The 10577-nt window shown below is 42.8% G+C and overlaps 2 protein-coding genes across 2 annotated transcripts; one reads left to right on the top strand and one right to left on the bottom strand.

Annotated features, from left to right (window-relative positions):
- Positions 1-3800: 3800 nt before the first annotated feature.
- Positions 3801-4745, top strand: LOC112913192 (olfactory receptor 10H3-like). Its single transcript, XM_025989797.2, has one exon. The coding sequence runs from the start codon at positions 3816-3818 to the stop codon at positions 4743-4745; it is 930 nt and encodes a 309-aa protein (XP_025845582.2). The 5' UTR covers positions 3801-3815.
- A 4703-nt stretch (positions 4746-9448) lies between these two features.
- LOC112913191 (olfactory receptor 10H4-like) lies at positions 9449-10393 on the bottom strand. The gene has a single exon (XM_025989796.2). It carries the CDS (start codon positions 10376-10378, stop codon positions 9449-9451), a length of 930 nt encoding a protein of 309 aa, XP_025845581.2. The 5' UTR covers positions 10379-10393.
- Between the last annotated feature and the right edge of the window lie 184 nt (positions 10394-10577).

Here is a 10577-nt window from a genome sequence, read left to right as displayed (position 1 = left end):
CTTCCCAACTTCGATTCCCACGCAGGCTTGTCCGTTTCCCCACTAAGGCAATGCTGCAGAACCATCCTCCGACTTGCTCCCTTCAGACAGGTGGGACGATGGAGATAGATGGTCCCGAGCACATGTCTGGTGCACACAGCCCATGTGGTCTATGCTTCTCCATTCTCGGTTTTCACCAGCATCCCTGAGAAGTGCTTTCTCCACATATTTCCACCTGCATTGGGCATTTTCTAATCCGGGAAATGAAGAGGTATATAGTGAAAGTGAAGGGTCGTTTCCTCAGCTATTTCCTTACCTTAAAACCATCCTTTCACGTGTCTGTGTGCCTCCTTCTGTGAGTTTTCTGCTCATGTCCTTGGCTCATTTCTGTATTGAGGTCTCCTTAGTGTTACTGGTTTCATATTTATTTTAGATAGTATTCCCAGGACACTTTTCTGCAACACGAATGCTCTTTTCCCAATTTCCACATACCTGTTCATGGATCTGGGACATCCTTTTTTGATCAAATTCTTTGGGGAAGTTCATTTCTGTTTCTTTTTCCAATCAGTAACATTTACTAGTGAGAATGGCATCAGCTCTCACAGAAGATATGCTTATAAAATTCAAATGCTTTCTTTATATATAAAACCTTCATATACCCATTTCTTGTCTTTCTAAAATCACCTTCCCATTTGTGTTTTTGAGGTTTGCTTAAGAAGTACTTCATCACTCTTAGTTCACAAAGTTGTTCTCCTGCACCTTCTCCTACACACCTCATATTCCCTTCTATGGGTGAAATCCATCTGGATTCTACCTTTGTGTGCAATCACGAACTCAGGTTTACACCGTTTCATAAAATCACCATTTTCCCACCACAAACCAGTAAACAATCCATTTTTTCTGTTTGATTGTGCTGCCACCTTTACCACTTATTGGGTTTTGAATTAGGCAGGGATATCTCTGAGGTATCCAACCAGCATTATCCAGTATCATACATATGATACATGTTTGTTCTAGGCTCATAATTGGTTTTTTTTTTTTTTGAAGATTTTATTTATTTGACAAAGACAGAGAGTAGGAGAGCACAAGCAGGGGAGAAGCAGGAGTCACTGAGAAGCAAGCTGTACCCCAGCACCATGGTATCATGACCCAAGCATAAGGCAGACACACTTAACCAACTGTGCCACCCAGACATCCCTAGGCTCACAATTTTTAAAATGATTCTGAGTCTATAATTGAGTCTCAATATGAGGATAGATATCTTTGTATCTCTCTTGTGTATTCCATTTTATTTATTTATTTATTTATCAAATTTATTTATTTGAGAGAGAGAGAGTGTGTGTGTGCACGAGTGGGCGAGGTGCAGAGGGAAGGAGACAAGCACAACCCAGGTACCCCTTAAATTTAACTTCTTAAATTGTTTTTTTAAGATTTTATTTATTTATTCATGAAAGACAGAAAGAGGCGGAGACATAACAGAGGGAGAAGCAGGCTCCCTGCAAGGAGCCCGATGTGGGACTCGATCCCTGACCCCAGGACACGCGCTGAGCCGAAGGCGGTGGCTCAACTGCTGAGCCACCCAGGCGTCCCTAACTTCTTAAATTGTAAATGCAGTTGCACTGGATATAATTTGGAGGAAGAACTGACATAATTGTTACATTAACTCATCCCATCCAAGAGAGCACATTGGCTTTCATGTTTTTCATGTATCCAGACCGTCTTCTACATATCTATCAGTGGTTAAAACTTCTATCCTTGGAGATATTGCATGTGTTTGGCTAATTCCTAGATATTTTATAACAGAGGTTTTCAAAGTGTGATATGAGGACCCTGGGGTTCCAGAGACCCTTTCTAGGGGCCATTAGGTCCTCACTTTTCCAATGAAGGTGAGGATGTGTTTTTGTCATATGTTCAACTAAAAACTGCATATAGCCACAGGCTGAATGAAGGAGTAGATACAGACATTGTCCTGTGTCCCACCCAGCCAGCACTGGACAAACTTGTTAAAATATAAAACAAAGCCACACTCTCACTAAATGAGTTTTTTAAATGCAGTTACTTTCTGGGGTGCCTGGGTGGCTCAGTCGGTTAAGTGTCTACCTTCAGCTCAGGTCTAGTTCTGGATGTCCTAGGATTGGGCCCCCTGCTCAGTGCAGAGCTTGCTTCTCCTTCTCCTTCTCCCTCTCCTGTCACTCCCTCTGCTTGTACTCTCTCTCTCTCTGTGTCAAACAAACAAATAAATAAAATCTTTTAAAAGATGGAATTACTTTCCTAAAATGTTAATTATATTGACATTACACTGTTCCTTTAGGTTGAATCAAATGTTGGTTATTGTTCTGTAAAATGTGTTAATAACTAAATATTTTCAAAGAATCTGTTTTAATTCTAATACAGTAAGAATGGAGTGTTATAACTTATTCAAACAAAAGCTCTCTAGTGGACTCAATAGTTTTCTAGCATAAAGAAATCCTGAGGCCAGGGGCACCTGGATAGCTCAGTTGGTTAAGAGTCTGCCTTTGGCTCAGATCATGATCCCTGGGATTGAACCCCACGTTGGACTCTCAGTTCAGTGGGGAGTCTGTTTCTCCCTCTCCCTCTGCCCTTCCCCAATTCAGGCTGTCTCTCATTCTCTCACTCAAATAAATAAATAAACAAAAGTCTTTGTTAAAAAGGAAAAGAAAAGAAAAATCCTCAGGCCAAAATATTTGAGAGCTGTCTCCTTATAGTTTGTGTCACTAATGGTAATGTTATCTTACTTTTTCCTTAAATTCTATGTTTTGCATGATTATTGTTGGTATAATTCTATGAGAAATGCTATGAGTTTGGGAAGATGATCTAGTCTGCTGCAGCTTGTGTTCTTTCTTTGTTTTAATATATTGTGCCTTCATTCTTTTACTTTTCTAGATAGGTGATCACGCCTCTTCCCTTCCAATCCAGATACTCCTTCTTTTTATATCTTTCCTCAAGTACTGTTCCAGGCTTTCAGTGCCCACCTAATGAACAGCAGAGACAGTGAGTGGCCTTGCTTATTCCTGATTCTGAAATAATGCATTGATAAATTCCCACATCATATACTATTTGATAGTTTTGTAGTATATATTCTTAGTTAAGAAAGTCTCAGTCGGTTTCAGGTTTAGAAAAAGCTTTTAAAAAATCTTTAAGGGGATCCCTGGTTGGCGCAGCGGTTTGGCGCCTGCCTTTGGCCCAGGGCGCGATCCTGGAGACCCGGGATCGAATCCCACGTCCGGCTCCCGGTGCATGGAGCCTGCTTCTCCCTCTGCCTGTGTCTCTGCTTCTCTCTCTATCTCTCTGTGACTATCATAAATAAATAAAAATTAAAAAAAAAATTAAAAAAAAAATCTTTAAGGATTCCCTGGGTGGCTCAGCAGTTGAGCGTCTGCCTTTGGCTCAGGGTGTGATCCCGGAGTCCCAGGATTGAGTCCCACATTGGGCTCCCTGCATGGAGCCTGCTTCTCCCTCTGCCTGTGTCTCTGCCTCTCTGTGTCTCTCGTGAATAAATAAATAAAATCCTTTAAAAAAATCTTTAAGATATATACATATATCAATCATCATGCTATTTATCTAAAATAATACAATGTTACATATCAATTATCTATCAACTTTCAAATCATAAATAGGAACTGAAATTTGGTAATCCAGGATTGCTGCCTGAATGATATAATTCATGGCATTTCCTTTTTGGTTTATTCATGTGACTAATCACATGTAGGTTTTCTGATACTGTCTCATCCTTGTCCTTATGGAATAAACCATGTATCTTCATATCCTTTCTGGCCTCAGCAGATGCAGCATCCGTGGCTGGCCAGAACTATAGCATGCTGTCTGAATTCATCCTCGTGGGCTTCTCCACCTTCCCACAGCATCTCCTGCCTGTCTTCTTTCTGTTCTACTTGCTGATGTACCTGTTCACGCTGCTGGGGAACCTGCTCATCATGGCTACTATCTGGAGTGAGCGCAGCCTGCACACGCCCATGTACCTCTTCCTGTGTGCCCTGTCCACCTCTGAGATTCTCTTCACTGTTACCCTCACCCCCCGCATGCTGGTTGACATGCTCTCCAGCCACCGCTCCATCACCTTTGTGGCCTGTGCCACCCAGATGTTCTTCTCCTTCACATTTGGCTTCACCCATTCCTTCTTGCTCATGATCATGGGCTATGACCGCTACGTAGCCATCTGCCACCCCCTGCGCTACAACGTGCTCATGAGCCCCCGTGGATGTGCCCGCCTTGTGTCTTGGACCTGGGCTGGTGGCTCAGTCATGGGGATGATGGTGACCCTGATAGTTTTTCATCTCACCTTCTGTGGATCTAACGTGATCCACCATTTTGCCTGCCATGTGCTTTCCCTCCTACAGTTGGCCTGTGGGAAGGAGACATTCTCTGTCACCTTGGGGGTGATTCTGGTGTGTGTCTCAGCTCTGATGGGCTGCTTATCCCTCATCGTCCTCTCTTATGTCTTCATCGTGGCTGCCATCTTGAGGATCCCTTCTGCTGAGGGCAGGCACAAGACCTTTTCCACCTGTGTGTCCCACCTCACTGTGGTCATTGTGCACTATGGTTTTGCCTCCATTATCTACCTCAAACCCAAGGGCCCCCATTCTATGGACAGTAACACTCTAATGGCCACCACCTATATAGTCTTCACCCCGTTTCTCAGCCCAATCATTTTCAGCCTCAGGAATAAGGAGCTCAAGAATGCCATAAAGAAAAGCTTCCAGAGAAAATTCAGTCCCCTAAGCTCCTGACAGCTAGAGGAAATATTGTGGTGATGAAATATGACAGAAGTGCTGCAAATAATAAGGACTCATTCCATAGGAGTTTTGTAGGGATCAGTATATGAAAATACTGCATAGGTATTGCTGGATGCATCCATAGGTGTTGGAGCAGGCTAGGTATTTGTTTTTCTACCACAGTTTTCCTCACTCTTGCATAGGTTCTAGCAGTCATTATCTCTTCTTCTTGACCCCATGTGATGAACCTCCTCATATTACTTCTTTCTAAGAATGTGTTATCTACCTATGGGCTGGTAGGGGCATCACAGGGATGTGTCTGGGCACTAATGTCAATGGTTCTTCTTGAGTGGAGAAGCAAAGAAGGACCTTCCTCTCTGCCATGAAAAGAATAAACAAAAATAAGCATAATAATAAATAGCACCATGGGGCACCTGGGTGACTCAGTGGTTGAGCCTCTGTGTTTGGCTCAGGTCAATACAAATCCCAGGGGTCCTGGGATTGCATTCCTCATCAGGCTCCCCACAGGGGGCCTACTTCTCCCTCTGCCTGTGTCTCTGCCTCTCTCTGTGTGTCTTTCATAATTAAATAAATACAAATCTTTAAAAAAAATAATAAACACCACCAACATTGAGGCTTTTCTTATCAGGCACTGTGTCCAATGTTTTATTTTTATCTTATTTCATTTTTTTATTGGAGTTCAATTTGCCAACATATAGCATAACACCCAGTGCTAATCCCATCATGTGTCCAGTGTTTTATAAGTATTATCTTTTAATTATAACAAATGCACAAAAGAACATAAACTATTTGTCTCCAAGGAGATGGTTGACTGTTTATAGTTTCGCACTGTCTTTGAAGGAGATAGACCCTAGGCAGTTTTCAATGTTGATATGAGTTGAGTGACAGATGTCTAAAATGCAAAGTGGAGAAAGAGAGAGACAGAGGAACAGAGACAGAGATGGGGTGGGGGAGAAGGTTCAGTGTTTACCTAAGAACATACAGAATGTTAAAAAGGTATCGCATTCTGATAACTTATGGAAATTCTTTTTCCTATTGCCTCACATTACTTTCAGTAAAACATCAATTTCTCATTCCTGTGTTTTACTTGACTCTATATGGGGGATGTGTTGGAGTGTACAGTGCTATGTGAAGATGGCAGAGAGAGAGAGGTCATACCCTTAATGCAGATGAGAAATGTTGGTATGAAGGAGTCGCATGGAGATCTGTATGACTCCAATCCTGAGGTTCTGGAAACTATACATACACACACACACACACACACACACACACACACACATATATACAAATGTATACATATACACATGTGCATACATACACACATACACATATAAATATATACATATATGTGTATACATATGTGTATATATGTTTATGTGTATATATATGTATATGTGTGTGTGTATAAATAAATATATGTTTTCCAGAACCTTAGGATTTGAGTCAGACAGATCTCCATGCGACTCCTTCATTCCAACATTTCTCATCTACATTGTATACATCTGTATATGTGTATATATATATATGTATATGTAAGTATAAATTCTTACTAAAAGTTGTGGCCAGATATTTGAGTTGCAAGCAGCATATGTTCTATAATAATAAACCTAAGAATGGCTATCACATATGAGTGCCTGCTGTTTGCCAAATGTTTTGGGAAGGGTTTCCTGTGCACTCACTCTTCTACCCTCAAATTATTATTTCTGCACATTTAGATATGACCCACATCTATTACTATTCACATTTTTGAAAAGTAGAAAATGCAAGAGATTATTTGTCCCCAGTCACAGTGTCCTGAAGTGCTGAAGCAGGAATCTATTACAACCTGCATGTGTGTGCAGTTGGTGATCAGGAATGCACCTCTCTCTCCCATGCCTGCAGAGAGAAGTGGGGTTGTGACCAGGAGGAGAGAGCTGTCATTACAAGGAATAGACACCTTTCAGGGAAGAGGGCAGGTGCAGCCTGGGCACACAGCTCTTTCACACAGCCAGAGAGAAACACTGACTCCAGAAGAGTTACAGAGACACTTTGTACACATCAACACTGACAATGAGACCCTGGGGTTCCATTTTATTATTTTACAATTATTGGTGTTAATGACTCATGCCAATCTGTTCTACTTGAGATGCCCTTATCCAGAGCCTGTGACTATGTTCCCTTTCCTGGTCAAAGGGACTTCATGCAGATGAGATGTACTTAAGGGTCTGAGACAGCCACAAGTAATAAACAGAGGAATTCAAAACATATTGTAACATTAAATATGTTATATGACATATACACACCCGTATATATATGCACACGTATATGTTTACACATCCATCCTGATAGTTCTCTTTCTCTGAGGAACTCAAATACAAAAAAACTCAAAAGGTAAAACGCCTTGTAGAAATGTCCCCTTTCCAGCTGAAGAGATGAGTTCCAGATCTCCGGATCCCTGATGGGTTTTGCTTCATGTAAGTTTCTCCACCAGGTCAGGCCCCTGCAATTCAGTGTTCTCTCTGACGATGTGCGTGTCCATGTATCCTTGTAACGCAGAGGCCTCATCACTCAGGAGTTTTAGCATCTCCTCTGACTCATGCAGTCCACATGGAGCACGGAGAATGTTCCTGGTGTCCTCCAGTTTCTAGTCTACCGAGTTTGTTGGATGGAGACCATAGGCCCTGGGCTGGGTGCCCTACAGCTATACAGTCATGTGTGTCCTCACATCATACCTGAGGGCTTTGCAGCCAATGAGCAAATCCTGCAGCCGGGCTGTTGGGACTCTTTCACCTCTGCTAACAGATTTCCAAAGATACTCAGCCCTTTCCTTAAGCAATCTCAATGCCCTAAGTCTTCTCCATAAAGAAGAATGGCCTAAGAATCTGGCTTGAAATGAATTTTGTCATGAAATCACATAACATATAATGACAGGATGCCATTTCAGGAGTCAGTTTTCTAGGGCTGCTGTAAGCACATAAACCAGTGATTTAAAACCATACACATCTCTCCTCCTCCATGTTGGAGGCCAGAAGCCAAAGTCAGGGTCACCAGGTGTGAGTCAACATGTGAGCAGGGCTGTGTCCTTTGGGGGAATCAGGGGAGAATCTGTCTCCTGCTTTCCCAGCAGTGAGAGTCAGCAGGCATTCCTTGGCTCAAGTTCCCGCCTCAGTTACTCCAATCCCTCCTTCCTGTGTCACAACCCCTAGACTTCTCTCTGAGTCTTAACCCTCTTGCCCCCTTTTATAAGGACACTTGCAATCATAGCAGGCCCATCTGGGTGATCCAGGGTAACCTCCTGTCTCAGATCCTGAACTGCATCTCATCTGCATGCAGATGAATTTCAAAAATGTGAACAATTTGGGTGCTTGGGTGGCTCTTTTGGTTAAGCATCCCACTCTTCATTTAGGCTCAGGTCATGATCTTAGGGTCCTGGGATCGAGCACCACATAGGGTCTGCTTGAGATTCTCTCTCTCTTTCTCCCTCTCCCCATCCTGCTCACTCTCTTTCTCTCTCTCTCACTCTCTCAAAAAAATGTGAGAAGTAATAGATGTGGGTAATAAATGTGGAAAAGTAATACTTTATTTTGGGTCTTAGAAGAATTAATGCATAGGAAACCTTTCCTACATTTGGCAAGCAGCAGGCACTCACATATGATAGTAATTCTTACATTTTTGTTATAAAAACATCTTTTTCCGGCAACTCAAATATCTGGCCACAACTTTGAATAGTAACTTACCCAACAAAAGTCCTGCTTCCTGGATCCTGAGACAGTTTTCTGAACCCCAGCATGGTAGTCAAACAGACCTAAAATTGTATGTGACCCCTTCATTTACATGTTGTATGACCTCTACCAACATTTCTCATCTATTAAAGGGGGTACCCACACCCTTGACCTCTCTTTTTGCCATCTTGAGATAGCATCGTGTCCTCCAAGACATGCTCCAAATAGATTACATAAAACACAGGAATGAGAATTGATACTTTATTGAAAGCAATGTAGGGAAAAAGGGAAAAGGATTTCCGTAAGATGTCAGAAAGCAACACACATTTAACATTCTGTATGTTCTTACCTCAGCACTAAACCCTCCTTGCCACCCCATCTCTCTCCTTTTCTCCATGTCACATTCTGACATCCATCACTCAACTAAGTTCAACATAGAAACCTCCTTCAGGTCTATCTGTCCCAAGGGCAGAAGGAACTAATACATTCAACCATCTCCTTGGAGAAAAATAGTTAATTTTCTTTCTGCATTTGTTGTAATTCAGAGAACATTTATAAAAACACTGGTCACAGTGCCTGGTAAGAAAAGCCCCAGTGCTGGTGGCATTTATTATTATGTTACCTTTATGTATGTTATGGTAAAGGCAGGTGAGAGTCCTCCCTTGCTTGTCTATTGAGGAAGAACCCTCTTCATCAATGCCCGCATATGCATGTGACTCTTCTACCAGCCCATAGAGAAATAACACGTTGTTGGAAAGAGGTAATGGGATGGTGTTCATCACAAAGGGACAAGAACAAGAGATGATGATTGCTAGAGCCTATGCAAGAGACAGGGGACAAACAAATGGAAAAACTAATATGTAGCCTGCTCCAACACCTATGGATGCATCCAACAATACCTATTTAGTATTTTCATATATTGAATACCTACAACAGTCCCCTGGAGATGATCATACCCCCAGTCATGTATCATATTCTTCATCACCAAACTGGCCATCAGGAACTTAGGGGACTGAATTTTCTCTTGAAGCTTTTCTTTATGGCATTCTTGAGCTCCTTATTCCTGAGGCTGAAAATGATTGGGCTGAGAAATGGGGTGAAGACTGTATAGGTGGTGGCCATCAGGGTGTTACTGTCCATAGAATGGGGGCCCTTGGGCTTGAGGTAGATAATGGAGGCAAAACCATAGTGCACAATAACAATAGTGAGGTGGGACACACAGGTGGAGAAGGTCTTGTGTCTGCCCTCAGCAGAGGGGATCCTCAATATAGCGGCCACGATGAAGATGTAGGAGAGGACGATGAGGAATAAGCAGCCCATCAGAGCTGAGACACACACCAGAATCACACCCAAGGTGACAGAGGAATTCTCATTCCCACAAGACAACTTTAGGAGGGAAAGCACATGGCAGAAAAAATGATGAATCACATTAGACTTACAGAAGGTGAGATGAAAAACTATCAGGGTCACCATCATCCCCATGACTGAGCCACCAGCCCAGGTCCAGGACACCAAACGGGCACAGGTGCGGGTGCTCATGAGCATGTTGTAGCGCAGGGGGTGGCAGATGGCTACATAGCGGTCATAACCCATGATCATGAGCAAGAAGGAATGTGTGAAGCCAAATGTGAAGGAGAAGAACATCTGGGTGGCACAGTCCATAAAAGTGATGGAGTGGTGGCTGGAGAGCATGTCAACCAGCATGCGGGGGGTGATGGCAACAGTGACGAGAATCTCAGAGGTGGACAGGGCACACAGGAAGAGGTACATGGGTGTGTGCAGGCTGCGCTCACTCCAGACAGTGGCCATGATGAGCAGGTTCCCCAGCAGCGTGAACAGGTACATCAGCAAGTAGAACAGAAAGAAGGCAGGCAGGAGATGCTGTGGGAAGGTGGAGAAGCCCACGAGGATGAATTCAGACAGCATGCTATAGTTCTGGCCAGCCACGGATGCTGCATCTGCTGAGGCCAGAAAGGATATGAAGATACATGGTTAATTCCATGAAGGACAAGGATGAGACAGTGTCAGAAAACCTACATGTGATTAGTCACATGAATAAACCAAAAAGGAAATTCCATGTAATTATATCATTCAGGCAGCAATCTGGATTGCTAAAGTCAACACC

The sequence above is a fragment of the Vulpes vulpes genome, chromosome 9, assembly GCF_048418805.1.
Source record: "Vulpes vulpes isolate BD-2025 chromosome 9, VulVul3, whole genome shotgun sequence".
In the NCBI taxonomy this organism is placed as follows: domain Eukaryota; kingdom Metazoa; phylum Chordata; class Mammalia; order Carnivora; family Canidae; genus Vulpes; species Vulpes vulpes.
Note: the sequence above shows the minus strand (reverse complement) of the source record. Positions and strands in the feature narration are given on the sequence as shown.

Bases quoted from the DNA above. Each gene is read 5' to 3' on its own strand.
- LOC112913192 (XM_025989797.2), top strand. From the start codon at position 3,816: ATGCTGTCTGAATTCATCCTCGTGGGCTTCTCCACCTTCCCACAGCAT.
- LOC112913191 (XM_025989796.2), bottom strand. From the start codon at position 10,378: ATGCTGTCTGAATTCATCCTCGTGGGCTTCTCCACCTTCCCACAGCAT.